This window comes from Acomys russatus, chromosome 21 (assembly GCF_903995435.1).
Source record: "Acomys russatus chromosome 21, mAcoRus1.1, whole genome shotgun sequence".
Classification (NCBI taxonomy): domain Eukaryota; kingdom Metazoa; phylum Chordata; class Mammalia; order Rodentia; family Muridae; genus Acomys; species Acomys russatus.
In genome coordinates, this window is record NC_067157.1 from 38,553,824 (window position 1) to 38,569,458 (window position 15,635).

Sequence of the window (15,635 nt, forward strand, 5' to 3'; positions counted from 1 at the left end):
CTGGCTGTTCTGGAAAGATTAAATGACACAGTGATGGGTTTCTGGGGCAGCTGGCATTTTTCATAAGACAACTCATAAAATACTCTTCTTTTTTCTTTCCAGATTGGAGTAAGACAGCTACCAATATCATCAAGAAGAGCTCTGATAACCTGGGGAAATCATTATCTTCAAGTTCCATTGGCTCCAATTCAACGTATCTCACGTCCAAATCAAAATCCAGCTCCAATACCTATTTCAAAAGAAACAGCCACTCAGGTGAGTCATTCTGGGGCTGTAAATCTCCTGTCTGGTTGGTTTCCATTTATGTGCTTTCATCACAATGCTGACTTGCAATGACCGGTGTATCCCAGTGCCAACTGGAGGGATGGGTTTTGTTTTATCTAAAGTATCCTGTTCACCTAAAGACTCAAGCCATCAGCTTTGTAAATTTTAAACTGCAAATAGTTTAATCCAACTACATCTCCATGCCTATAGCATCACTAGCTTTCAATATTAGTATACCTTCAAAGTCTGACTTGAAACAGTTTTCTCTTCGAAATTGTGATGTTTCGTTCTAAAGCAGTTTTTATTTAAAAAATATAGAAATCAAATTGCAAAACATTTCAACCGTCAACCCACCGTGAAACTTGCAAGTATAAAACCAGAAATTTGGAATGGGGAGGGGGCGAAGAAGCACCATGTAGGATGAATATTTTGTTTAAGACTTGACTTGTTAACCATTGTAAGAGATGAGAAACAGTAAGTGGCAACTACCCTTTAGCTTGCTAATAAAATAGGAAAGAATAGGGAACACAACAATCATGATGTCATAGACTGTCAGAACTCTTGCTTTGTTCATGTGCTGCTTGTTCAGCAGAGCTCTGGTGGCCACATGTTCTGACACTAAGCATCTGCACAAAAAATCCCTGATTACAACAGGGAAATAATGTCTGCGCTACTTGATAGTGAGACGTGTGAACGGCTTTAAACGCTTAACTTCATGATAGGATTTCTAGTTTTAGTTTAAATCCCCTGACCGACAGCTGCAGTGTCCTAGTGCACACTGTAATCCTAAATTGCACCTAAGAGCATGATGGAAATAAGGGAATGGCACAGAGAAGACCAGTACTTGACATTTTTCTAAAAAGGAGTGATACAAGTGAGGTGTTTTATACTTGCAACTCATGTTGCAAGCACTTGAATTACAGTTTATTTGCAAGTCGAAATCCCTGGCAGTTGGTGGGACAGCTGTCTACTGAGGATGGGTTGGGGTGTGCAGAAAGCCACTCCATGTCCCTCATAAATATGTAGTTGGCTTATTTCTTGAAATTGATTTAGACATTCATGTGTTTACGGTGTAGATAATTTCTCCTAAGAGAATCCTTCAGCAAAAGTGGAACATTCAGGTAATCTTTCCCGCTTTTCATTTTTGTTTTTGGATGCATGAATTTGTGCAAGGTAATGGGAACATGTGCATGGATGAAGCTAAGGTGCTTGCTTCACCAGGAGAATGTCTTGTCCTTTACGATTCTTCTCAGCTAGCACAATGGGACTCCTGCACTGAGCTGCAATCTGAAGTTTCTGATAGGGGGCTGTTGCCGGCTCTTCTCTGCATGGGCTGTGCAAGCTGCACCTTCTAGGAAATGTACCATGCCCCAGATGTGTGAGTCACATAACATGTGTTATAATGACAAAAGCAAAAAAAGAAGTACTTAATAAACTTTTTGTTATATGATGTGATTTTTTTCTTTTTTTTTTTTTTTCTTTCTTTTTTTTTTTTTTTTTTTTTTTTTTTACTGTCTTTTGGATTACTGGGTGTGTCATGGTACATTCATAGAAGTCTTGATTGAGAAATTGTTGATTGCAAGCTGCTTTGTGGTGATTTTTATCTGCTTGAGACTTCAATATATGCCTAATCATGGTTCATAGCTCTAGCCCCTGGTTTTCAGAAACACAATCTAAATCTTTGTTATTTATAATGTGATATTTAAGCAGAAGCCATGGGACATCATGTTTTTATATGATGTATTGCATTCACACACACACACAGAGAGAGAGAGAGAGAGAGAGAGAGAGAGAGAGAGAGAGAGAGAGAGAGAGAGAGAGAGAGAGAGAGAGAGTTTTACTCTATGAGTGTATGAAGTACACCTGGTAGGATCAATTTCTTGGAATGAGGCCAATTGCAGTCTCTAAAAAATACATGCCCTTGGACACTGTCCAAGAGCCAAAAGGGATGCATCATCAACATTTCTCTAAGGACCTGTGATTTGCTAAAAAACTTCAAGTACAAATTATTCATTATTAAAATTTAACTTAATAAGACAATCCTCAACAGAAAACCAGTGACTAGTGAATCCGTGAGCCCAAAGGCAGCACAAAATCAACCAGCTTGCTGAGAGCCTCATGGACAGTCCCTTGTATGTGACTCCTCCAGGCTTTTTTCCTAATCAGTGCTAGACATGCGCCAGTCATTCATTCCGTCATTTCACCAGCCATCATCCAATAAGCCATCGCCTCTTCTCCCTGGTTTTCTTTAGCTTAGGATGAGATGACCATTTCCTGTGTTAGCCTTCTTTTGACTTGGTGTTTGCCTTAATACAGAACAGTAGTGGAGCAGTAGATGCCACACTGATGTCTTAGACTTTGATACTTAATGATGCATTTTACAAATCATTTCATATATTGGGTCCAGTATACTCAAAACATAAAAGGATTTAAGTAAATACTCCAATTTGGGAGCTCTGGCTATTGAGATCAGTGTTATGGAGGTAGCATTTTTTGCTTGTTTGTTTCTCTCACAAAAAGGAGATATGACAACAGTGACACCATTTTTTCCCCTTTATCATCACTCTGAAATCTGTAATTTGGTTAATCTGGGGGTAAAACTTTTCCCAAAGCATATTAGGAAGGAGAAGACAGACACTGATTGTATTCATATAAACACAGAGCTTTACACTGATAATGAGGACAGTGTGACTTTCAAGTTTCAGATCATTACCTGAGGCAATTTTAGAGTCTCTGAGTCTGTGAGGAAAATGTACTTATTGTAGTATTTTAAAATTCTAGAAATTTATCTAGTAGCCCTTAATTGCTATTAATTTCTCTCACATTGCTTTTGAAACATTTCTAGTAAAAATAATTTTGATTTTATAATAGGATAGTGCCTTTGTTAACTTCCATTCATCTCACAAATAACAGCCATGAGGGAATGCCCTCAACAAGGCCCTTCATGTTTATTTTGATTAACATTTACTCTCCAAAATCATTTAAATTAAATTTTATTTAACATTTAGGCAGTGTCAAACTTATGTAAGTAGAATGTAGTCTTGTACTCCTAAATTCAGAGGCAGCTATATGCTCACTTTTTCATACTCTATATTATTTGTAAAATATACCTCACATTTCTCTTTTCATGCATGTTTCAATACATTTTCATTAAGTTTTTACCCTTGTTTTTGACTTTGGAGCAATTTGGTGCATACTGTATTTTTTTTAAAGTTAAACTATTTTATTCATTAATGCTGAAGAGTGTCATTTTGGGGGATATTTTCCTATAACATGCCACGACAGAAATTATTTGAAAGCAAGCTGAGGTTCAGTGAACATTAAAAGTTCATTTGAAGGGGGAGCATAATTAACCACTGCCTATTCCATAACCTGTCAGAGAACAGAGAACTCCCTTCCATTCATTCCTGTTCCTCTTGGGTGCCATGGCCTTGGGCTTGTGACAAGCTAATCCTGCGGACTAATCTCTTTCATCATTTCTTGCAGACAGCACTTCCATGGACAAATCCTTGTCAAAACTGACCCATGCTGGTGGAGAACAGATGTCAATCATCCCCGTCCATCAGGTTATTGATAAGGTCAAGGGTTACTGTAATGCTCATTCAGATAACTTCTATAAAAATATTATCCTGTCAGATACCTTCAGCCACAGCACAAAGTTCTAATGTCACCAATATGAGAGAAAAGAAAAAGAAAACCTGTCTGGAGAAGTGTGAAGCATTACCAGCAGCAAAAGCTATGACCGGCAGAAGTCAACATGCTGTTCCCTAGGTAACTGCAGCGCTTCGAGAACTGCATCTTGTTATGGAAGCTTCTGTGAGGTGCAGAATTCATCTTTTCAGAATATTCCTTCTGTGGACTAGCTTCGTCACCACACTCCAGAACTACGGGCACGCTGAGCACTGCCAGGAGAGAGGATGGTTTAGAACGTAATTGAATCAGTCCCCTCATCAGAGTAAGAGGAAAGGCCTGAAAATTAGAGGCCGCTGGAAGAAGAAACCCAAGAACAAACTCTAGTTTAGATCTCTTTTACTACACCTCATAGTTAGGTTCTGATGTGGCCTGACTTTTATAAAGCTGGTGTGGAAAAGACGCTAATTAATGTTTGTGGTGATTTTGGATGCTCACTGGTTCTGTTCCAATGCTATTTGTATGAAGATAGCAGCGTCTTTTTTTCTCTTTCAGTGAAACTTCAACCATAAGTAGAAAAGAATGTTTAATATTTCACCCACGTATTAAACATACTTTTTTCCTTTTATGGCAAATATTGAATGTTCATAAACATAACTTGCTAAAAAAGGCATTTTAAAAATTTGGTCTAGTTAATGTATAAATTTCTAATCTCTCGAGGCATACGGCTTAAACATCACCATCATCCCATGTACATAGTTCCAGTGGAATCCGGACATTGCGTTAAAGGAAGCATCATGGGATTTAAGAACAAGCTCCTCTTCCATCCTCCTCCACTGTGCTATGGGCCCACAGGCTCATGAGAGGAATGAAAATTCCAGTTGAGTCCATTGTATGCAATGGCCTCTCACTGTTTAGAGAACACACTTTAGAGACTATGGGGTCCTATTCTTTCTTTAATGATTTTCTAGACATTTCAAATCATACAAGCTTCAGAGACATCTGACTTGCCCAAGTGATCATCTTGTTCCAAGGAACATTCACTGAAGCACACAGCTGTCTTTGTTAGTCACAATAATTTATACATATATATTTAGGTCTACAACTGCTAGTCTAAAAACTATTTGCACTGAGCCCTCCAATCAGAGTGTATAAGAGCCTCAGGGGGGTGGTGGCGAGATATACTACTCTATATTGTAATTTTTATGGATCAGACTGCGATGTGCAAGTCATGCGTAACATTTAGTGGCTTAAACTAGCCTAAACAATGTGGGCTTGCCAATGAGGGTATGGGCTGACCTCAAGTGATGGAGCCCTATCCACTGGCTTCAGTACATGCTGCCTTTCACCTTGCTTAGGTTTCTCTGGGAAGTTTCAGGTTTGGTAAGATAGGTGATGACAAGGGGAGAGATTCTGGCAAAGCCAGTCAGCTAGAAGGCAGAGACCAGAACTGAACCTCTGTGCAGAAAGCTCATTCTCAGCTAAGATGTAGCTTTGCCCAGCTAAAGGGTCCTCTCCTTTCTCTAGTGTCAATCATGGAGTTATTTGCTAAGCTATAAATGTTGTTTATAGAATGTGGTGGTGGGTTGTAGCAGCCTAGCCTGCCATCCTGGTGGATGTGAACTTTGCCAAGCCTGGTTTTCACAGAGGAGGAGGCCATGTATGAGAAAGGGATAGTGAATCTGAAGAGGACTAAGTGTCACCTCAGTAGAGACAATCCATTTCTCTTAGCAGGCTGTTCTTGTACCAGAGGACACATATAGGTAAATTTTAATCTCAAATAGTCACTGAATATTCACATACTCCCCCTCAAAGTTAGGTGTTCATGATAGATTTGAATTAGCTTTCTGTTGTGAGATTTCTGCACAAAGTGAATATTCAGCTAATAGAAATTATGAATTAGCTTAAAAATGGCTTTGCTTTGATTTCTTCTTACAAGCATTCAGATATGAGAAAACCTTTTTTTTTTTTTTTTCATATTTGGCAATAACATCAGCTCCACTTTAAAAATTCCCAATAACCAAGTAAGAAAAAAATGAAGGAACAATAGACTAGAAATATTTGCAAGTGGATTTAAAATGCTGATCTAAATTCTACCTTCAGCTCCAAATATGTGGCTCTCATTTGCATTTGGCCCCTCAAAAGAATGGGGCAGGATTCAACTGGCAAGCCAGAGTGCAGCCTACAGACAAGTGTTAAACAATACCAATCCAGAGTCTGGTTATTCACTGGCCACCCTCTCTTTTCACCATGTTGTGTTAAGTTTTAGTCTAGGGCCCTTAGATAAATTCCATTCTTGTCACTATGTCTTACCATGTAAAGATTTTCATTGGCATTGTCTCTTCTGTACATATTTATTTATTTGTGTTCATGTCAGTTTGTTTCAAATCTTAGCTTTCTATCACCCAGCTTTGTTGCTTTAGTTAGACTGTATTTTTTTTTCTATAAAAATTGTGAAATAGTTTTTCTGTAGCAATATCTTTGAATATGATGGCTAAAAGCAACTGTGAGGGCAAACTAGAGTTGGTAGTGAGAAACTGCTAAAGCTGATTTGCCATTTTACTGAAATGGAAAATGATTTTTCAAATAAATACTTACATTGTTCATGTTCCAAATTATTCAGTTCCTTTATGAGGGAATGTTTCTATTTCTGACTCTTAAATAGGAAAAAATTATTTGACAACTGGAAAATGACCCTGCCACCAATAAATCCAATGACATGAGGTGACTTCCAAAACACTAGGGGATGAATGTGTGACAAAGGCCCAGGTCCTGGAATTAATGCACTCTGAGGTTAGAATTTCTTAGGATAACTGATGCGGAGCCAGGTTGTGTGCCAGCTTCGACATAACTTAGGTTCTAAGCTTTTTGTTTTGTTTGTTTTGTTTTGTTTTGAAGCAAAGTCTTAAGCACCCAAAAAAAAAAAAAAAACAAAGATGAAAATAAATAAAGAAAAGGAACATAATAGTCTTATGTAGAATTCAGGGCCTGAGATGTTTTTCTCACATTTAAAGAGGCTATTTTTTGGAAAATGATGAGTCTTAGTTAAATTTACTTGTATGATCAGAACAGAGGTACCCCACTTCCTTTTTTCCTCAGTAACTTAGAATCATTCCTTTCCACAGAGCCAAAGCCAGTTTGGCTCATGGTCTTCCTCAGTGTAGTGTGTGCCCAGCACTAAGCCATGAGCCTCCTTGGCAGGTCACAGCAAAAGCAGACCTTCTGAGCCAAAGTTCACAACTCTAGGCCAAGTCATGCTAAGAAAACAGGAGCTGCTCAAGGGCCATCTGCAGACCTGAGTGATCCGGTCACGTCTGAAAGCATGGGTGAGCAGCAGCGCAGCTCACAGGAAATTTGTGTTCCATTTCCAGCCACTCCATGTTTACAGCAGGTTTGAAATCCGTATGAGTTTGGCTTTGTAAATGCAGTGCCTTGCCTGGACTTCGGAGTTTGCAGTTAATAAGGTGTTACTCTTTCACATCCAAAGATAAGCTCTCTCTTCACTCCTTACTAATCTCCCACGTATTCTCACTTCTTTCCTTTTCACTCCATCTCTCTCCTTTATATTTCCTCCTTAGTTCATTTCAAGGAAAAATGATTCATGTTCTTTTTCTGCCTCCCTCAAGAAAATGTGAGAATAAAAGTGAAATTGTCAAATAGTTTCATTTAGAGTCTCCTTTTTGAGAAGAGATAGAGGAAAAAGAAGGATTTCATATTTTATTACTACAGAGAGCTCAGATAAAAATTGAGTAATTTGAACCCAACAGAAAAGAAACTCATAAAATATGTGAGCACATTGGTTATCAGTCATTGTGTGTAATTTTTATTGTGACTCTATGAGGTAATACTGGTATTTGTCTTCCACTCAGGAAACTTAGCTTTCACCCATGACCTTCGGTACAAAGGAAAATAATCCAAGGTCCATGTGATCACCAGGAAAGTTGAAGAGAAGCTTCTAGAACTTCAGATAAAACTAAGAAGTTAAAAAGATTGAGTAAGGATTTGACCTCATCAGTTCAGACTTGGGATAAGGAACGTTATTCCAGGCATAGAGGTCAGAAAGCCCAGAGCACTGAGGAGAAAAGAGTTGGAATGGCTTGATCACAGGGTGTGGAAAGGGGGCTACAGAGTGAAGACAATGCAGAGACTATGCTATCATGGGAAGAGCTCAATGACCTAATTAAAGAGAGGTGAGCTTGACAGAAGCAAGCATAGTCACAGAGACTGGTGGCCAAATGAGCCCGAGTCTAGCTGGGATTTAGGAAGGCGAGTGGAAGATTGGTGAGAAGGAAGTACTGAACTCGGGGAGGAGAGAAAATACTGCAGACCTCCACAGGAAAATCCAATTTAAGGACTAATGTGATACTGCCATAAGCCTCCAGCCTATAGGCAAGCCCATAGGAGGCTTGCCCAGGGCTAGAGAACTAGGAAAGAAAGTCAGTCTTTTGTGAGAATGCTACGTCCTACAATGTGGAAACAGTAGGAAGGAGGAAAGGTGATTATTTAAGGGCAGATGACCACAAGGAAAAGTTTCTCATGGAATTTGCTCTGTCTGCGTCCTTATGGATGGAATGCAGTATTTGACGGGAACTAAAAGACCACCAGATGAGAGTGGGTGGTTCAGATGGGACCTATAGGTGGGGCTGGTGGTGGATGATGGATGGGAAGCACAGCTATAATAGTTGTTCTGCTTTGAATGTGTCTCCAAAGCAACCTTCAACGCAACAGAGCTCAGTGTTAACATCAAATGAAGGGGTTATGGGGCTGCAAAGATGGCTCAGCAGTTAAAAGTACATACTTGGTGTAGCCCGGCCTGTGGGATAAATAGAACCAGGGTTCACCTGAAAGAGGGAGTGGGGATTGAAAGTGGGGTACAGAGATGCAAGAAATATTGAGTCAAGTCTGGAAATTTCTGATCAAGACTCTCTTGAATGTGGACAAGTAAGACTATATATAGCAAGGTCAATAGGATCTATTCTGACCCCACTCTTCTAGCCCCCAGGCAAGAACACAATAGCCTGAATAGCTCCCTGTAGGAACCTCCTTAATCCTCTGGGCCATTCCCTGCAAGAACTTCCCTATTTCTTTCAAAGGTAAATAACCCAAAGACAGCCTAGAACTCAAGACCTCCTTCAATAAGGGTCAGCAACTGGAAGGTCACAGCATGCAGCCTAAGCATGGGATTTCTAACATGGCAGAATTTAGCATGGCTCCCCACACATAGAGCTTTTACAGAGGATCCAGTATGGTTCTCAGCACCCATATAGGGTGCCTCACAACCACCTCAGATCCTGGGGTGGAGGGATGGTCAGATACATCTGACCTCATTAGGCACCTGCTCTCAGGTGTGCTTTCCCACACACAGACACATAATGAAAATTAAATGAAGATATTTTAATGCTAGGTTATGAAGACTCATGAACAAATACTATATAACCCATCCTTGCTGTGGGTTAGCCATCACAAGACCAACTAGTGATAAAAACTTGTTCAGCTGTCTCCTGATTACAGGTGTTCTTTGCTGTCTTTCTGCCTTCTGCCATGACATGATTCAGCATGATGGCCCTTGGCCGATGTCAACACCTGAACAGGATTTCCCAGTTTCCAGAACTATGAGAAGGAAGCTTTACTCTATAAATTGGCTAGTCATGGTATTCTGTTTTAACAACACAAGACAAAGATAATACTTAAAAAAATATTTTAATAGCATTCAATTGCCTATTTGTACCAATGTTTAGGTAGACTTTTCCCTGATGAAGTGCATGTTGGCAACCTCCACTTTTAGGCAGCAGTAAATAGAGCTGCTATAATTGTCTATGCCCAAGCGCTCACATTCTTGAGTAAAACATGCAGCCACGAGACTGGATCACATAAAGAGATCATGTTTGGCTTATTTAGATACTGCCACCCACCTTTCATAGCTGTGGTTGGATAAGGGGTTAAGGTTTTTTGTTTTGTTTTGTTTTGTTTTTGTGAGACAGTGTGTCTCTAGAGTGTAGCCTTGGCTATTCTGGACTCACTTTGTAGACCAGGCTGGCCTCTAACTCACAGTGATCCTCCTGCCTTTGCTTTCCCAAGAGCTGGGATTATAGGTGCCACCATGGCCTGCAGTTTAAAGGGTTTTGTTGTTGTTGTTGTTGTTGTTGTTGTTTTATTTTGTTTTCTCTTGTTGTTGTTGTTGGTGGTGGTGTGTGTGTGTATGCATGTGTGTGTGTGTGTGTGTGCGTGTGTGTGTCTACATTCATGGGGTGCAGGTGCTAGTCTTCAAGCACTATCTCAGCCACTTTTGCTGGGATGAAATACCTCAACAAAAACAACTTGAAAGAAAAAGGGCTTTCCTTCAGCTTACTGCTGCAAAAGGACACAATGCATCATGCCAGGAAAAACATGCCAGCCAGCAGGGGAGGCACGGTGGCATGAGCAGGCAGCTTGTTTTTCATACTGCATCCACACTTGAGTTTGAGCACAAAGTGGGGCTGAGCGACAAAGCACTGAAGCATGCCACCAGTAGCCTCAAGGTGGCATGAAAGAGTCCACAACCTCCCCGAATAGCTCTACCTGCTGCAGATGACATGAGCAATCACATGAGCTTGTTAAGAAACACTTCACAATGAAACCACAGCAGACACCTTTGTAGGCTTTGAACTGTTCTAAACCTACTTTATTTGGGGTTCTTTAATGCTTACACCTCCCTTCCAGCCAATCTACCCTAGATATGGGAGGAAAAAGGTTAAAAGGAACAGAAGAGATGGACCTGTTTTACACCCATTTCCTTGGAGTGATTCCACTGGTGTAGTTGGCAGGATTCCAATAGAGCAGTTAAACAGTAAATCAGCAATTCAGTGAAGGTTACTGCAACTGCACTAGCTGGAACCCTGAGCAGCAGCTGGAACCTGGAGCAGCAGCCAGAACCCTAAGCCTTGAAGTCTTGGCTGGAGCAGTTCTCTCTAAGAGCATCTTGAAGTGGAGTGGTGAATAGCCAAGACCAAAAAAGCCCCACCTCTCATTTCGGGCATGTAATTATCCTCTCATAATCCATAGTAGGATGTTTATGAGTTGGCAAGGACCATGCCCCCACAAGAGGTGGTTCCTCTTCTTGTGGACAAACATTACCTGTTCTCTCACAAGTCTGTTTTCAGTGGAAAAACACTGCACACCCTCACACAAGTCTGTTTCACATCCCACACTTGGGATCAAAACAAAAACACGTTTACATCCACTACATACATTTTCCCTTTATGTTTGAGACAAAATCTACCATTGGCCTGGCACTTCATCCCACAGGTCAAGCTAGGTGGTCCATGAGTTCCCAAGAACCCACCCATCTCCATCTCTCATATCATCTTTGCTAGGACTGTATCCAAGTGCTACCATATCCATTTGTTGACATGGTTCTACAGATCCAATCCAAGGTTTTCACACTTTCAAGGCAAGTGCTCTAATGACTGAGCCATCTCCACATCCCATGGCTACACTTATTTGTGAATTACATCAAGTTTGTCTTCAATATAATTATAAATTTTTAGCTCTGGTTCTCAATACCATGTAACTATGATTTCAAAGTCTCTACATTTAAATTGTTGAGAATTTGGTGGTTCATTTGCTCAGAGAACAGTTGTCAAATGAGGAGCAGAAATACAATAGTTCTTGGACACTTTGGGGTGATGCTGAACAGCTGTTTGCAATTAAATCTCAATTGCGTTTCAGCCTAACGTTAGCCTGGGTTCTCTTAATATCTGTCTAGAAGTTTCCATACCTTAGAAAGCCTTTAGTGAAGCTGGTAAGCTGCAATAGGGGTAACCAGTAAAAATGAGAGAAACTAGAGAAGACAGTGGTTACAATTACTGTAAAGTTCAGAAAGACAAACTGAGCCCATTCTGCTAAAGCCAACAGTGACTTTACTCTGAGGGGTCACAATATACATAAAAAATGTCACAGAGTCATTTTGTAGGAAACATTCTTCTGCTAGTGAATGATATTTAGTGTGGGAGGTTATTGGTTATAGGCCTGCCTCAGATTACCTGTGAAGCAAACAAGGTGATAACAACCAAAATATTCCTAGCATTGGAACCTCATGATAATGTTTAATTTTTATAACTGTTTAAACCTGTCACTTCCCATTGAAACAAAAAGAATAAAGGCTGACATATGAATGTCCAATAGGACATTTAATTTAATTTAATGTGGATTGTCCAAAGGAATACATCTATTATATACTTCTTCACTTCCAAAATAAGTGTTTTCTTTGAACACATGATTTAGTACCTTCAGCATATTCGTTGTCTTCTAAGGATGGAACTTGTAAGAAGACTTATTTCCAGATGTAAAGGAGATGATGACCTAGTAAACCACCAATCCCAAGTAAGCACCAGAGACAAAACCGCATTTTCTCCCACCAACTGGGAGTTATGGGAAAAGAGCAAAGTCCACATGGAAAAGGAGAAAACAGAAAGAGGAAAGGCAAAAGCAGTAAGTCAGATGGACACTGTGGTTGTGTGTGTGTGTGTGTGTGTGTGTGTGGGCTCTCCTGGGCAACTGAGAATACAGCATCTGAGGGTGGTGGACGTCACTGGGCAAGCCCATACTTTGGGTCTCACAGCAGAGTACTTGGGCTTACCTTTTTTCTGAAGACTATTAAGTGAAAGGCAGCTGTGTTTAAGTTCTAGTCCATTGCTTCCCATGGAAGTGCCTGCCATAGATCCAGGAAGATCTTTAGCAGCCTGTGATGTGTGTGATTAGGTTTCCCAGATTCAGAGCATCCATTGTAAGTTGTTTCAAATATGGATTCACAGACTTCAGGACCAGGGGGCCTGTTCTGTGGTTGTGGAAATAAGAAGAGTGGCATGGGAAGGATGCTTTAAGCAACCAGGAAATTGGCACATTTAGTGACTTAACGTTTAAGAAAAAGAATTATTCCCTGTTTAAAAAAATTGGTTGGCAACTTGTCTGGCTCATCTCTAGTTAGCATTTCCATCTTAAAGTGAGTCCTTTCTTCAAATTTTTGGTTAATGATACTACATGTGTTTATACGCCATGCAGAGAATCTTAAAAATAAGTGCTCAGAATATTTTATTTATTATTTTTATTGAAAATAAAGGTTTTTATATAACATATTCAGATCACTACTTACCCTCCCCCATCTCCTCTCAGATCCTTCACACTTCCTGACCCAACTCCACTCCTTTTTATTCTCTCTCCTCATAAAACAAATAGGCAAATAGAAAAGACAAACAAGGATAAACAAAATGAACAAACAAAAACAGAAAAACCAGGAGAAACTCACATATGCACACACACATACAAACACACATATATGTACACCTTCACACACACACACACATACACATGCATGCACAGATACACACTCATGAACACACATATACAGACATATATAGTCACATAGACACATACATGAGTACACACACAGACACACATATATACATTCACACATACAAACACACAAACGTGGATACAAAACCAATAACAACACAAAACGAGAAGCTATAATATACAAATGAAAGAACTGTAAGGTAAACACATCACAGGCTGCTAAAGATCTTCCTGGATCTGTGGCAGGCACTTTCATGGGAAGCAATGGCCTAGAACTTAAACAATGAAGACTAAAAAATCTTCAAGAATTGCTTTGGGTACACAGAATCTTAAAATGACATTGTCATTTCTAGAATAATTCCAAGCGAGTATTGCAAACATGTGAATTAGAAACTATTTTACTAGACCTTTGTCTCAGTAGCAGCCAAGTCATTAGCAGTTCTGAAGGAAGGCTCTTCTCTAACCCACAGGGCCTGTTACTGAATTGCTAACATAGCCATGGCTTTTGTTCTTCCAAACAATTCCCAATTCACTGGGAAAGACTTTTCTCTGCCATTTGCTCTGTAGGTTGACTCAGTCTATGTCAATTACACAACAGCTCCTGTAGTTCAAAATGCCATGCTTGCTTCCCCTCTTCAGTTACATTTTTCCTCATTTCTGGATGCACATTCTGGGCTGATGGTACCTTACAAACATAGGTAATATGAACATATACATCTCTCTTTATAAAAAGAGATGCTATCTTGTCTTTTCTAAGTAAACTTAGCGCAGTCATTCCACCAAGAAGGGTGATGGTTTGCTTCTGGAATGTCATGCAAATGTTCATGAGAAGGTTTGATTCTCAGCTGTGGCTCCATGGGACAATAATAGAAGGTTTAGGAGTCAGGGCTTCCTTGGAAGAGGTGGGTCACTGATGCATACGTTTGAAGGCTTCTGCTTCCTTGCCACCACGAGGGAAACACTGCCAGTCGCCTTCACCAGCATGTACTATCATCTCACTAGAGTATAAAAGGCACCCTGAAGCTGAGCACCAGAACACCTGCTCATCCATTAAGTGCCCTAGCTCAAGTATTTTACCACAGCTACTAGTGGTGATTAACTCATGAAAAGACAGTCCTCGTTTTCTTGGTGCTCAGCACTATAATCTCTTCAGTTTTCTAGAAGAGCCCATTGCACTGGTTTCTTACTTTTGTAATTTTGCATCTTGTGGTCCTTTGCATCTTGTGGTCCTTTGCATCTTGTGGTCCTCTGTATCATGTGGTCCTTTGCATCTTGTGGTCCTTTGCATCTTGTGGTCCTCTGTATCTTGTGGTCCTTTGCATCTTGTGGTCCTTTGCATCTTGTGGTCCTTTGCAGGTTTTCTCTTCTAATGTATGAACTGAGTATAAACAAGATGAAGACAAGCCAGACCTTATTCTCCTTATCCCAAAAGGCCAGGAGCCCTTTACAACATTTAATGATAAATGCTTAAAGCTAATAAAATGTATTTTCATGGGTTATAACATGATCTCATGTGGGGAAATTAAATCCTGCATTTAAAAAAAATAGCTTTCCCCCATTCTTCCATACTGACTTGATAGCTTACAACCATATAGTGGGGGAAGAGGTACCCCTTGGTCATAGACCTAGAGGAGGGGAATCGGGTGAAAGTGGGAAGGGAGGGAGGAATGGGAAGATTCAAGTGATGGGATGGCAATTGAGTTGTAGTCTGAATAAATTAATAAAATAAAATAAAGAATTCAGAAAGAAAAAAAGAGTTTATTATGTATTACATAACAAATGACCAAAGACCAAAATAAATAAATAAATAAAAAATTTTAAAAATTACAAAATTAAAAAAACAGCTTTTGATCACACAGCTTTAGGTCTTCTCTTTCTTACCAGACTACAGGGTTAATTGAATCTTTTTATAACAAATAAGAGGGAACATACAAATCCAAGAGTTAAAAATATCTCAGATTTTTTTTTAATTTTAAAAAACCCTCATGCTTTATTTTTTTTTACATTTTTTATTAATTTATTCATATTACATCTCGATTGTTAGCCCTTCCCCTGTTTCCTCCCATTCTTCCCTCCCTCCCACTTCCCCCCTTCTCCCCTCCCCTATGTCTGTGATTGAGGGAGACTTCCTCCCCCTAATATATGCTCTTAGAATATCAAGTCTCTTCTTGGTAACTTGCTATCCTTCCTCTGAGTGCCACCAGACCTCCCCATCCAGGGGACATGGTCAGAAAAGGGGCACCAGAGTTCGTGTGAGAGTCAGATCTCATTCTCCACTCAACGGTGGAGAATATCATGTTTGTCGGCTAGGTCTTAGTAGAGGTTCGAAGTTTAATGCCTATATTCTCCTTGGCTGGTGCCTTAGTTTGAGGAGGACCCCAGGACCCAGATCTGCCTGTCATAAAGTTCTT

General features: G+C 39.9%; 1 protein-coding gene across 1 annotated transcript in view; it reads left to right on the forward strand.

Moving 5' to 3' along the window:
- Window positions 1-4,135, forward strand: part of Adgrg6 (adhesion G protein-coupled receptor G6) — a 136,452-nt gene extending 132,317 nt beyond the window's left edge. Inside the window, exons 25-26 of the mRNA XM_051164634.1 lie at window positions 103-255; window positions 3,751-4,135. Coding sequence (XP_051020591.1) covers window positions 103-255; window positions 3,751-3,929 — 332 coding nt within the window. The 3' untranslated portion in view covers window positions 3,930-4,135. The remainder of the gene's footprint in view (window positions 1-102; window positions 256-3,750) is intronic.
- The last annotated feature ends 11,500 nt before the right edge of the window (window positions 4,136-15,635 follow it).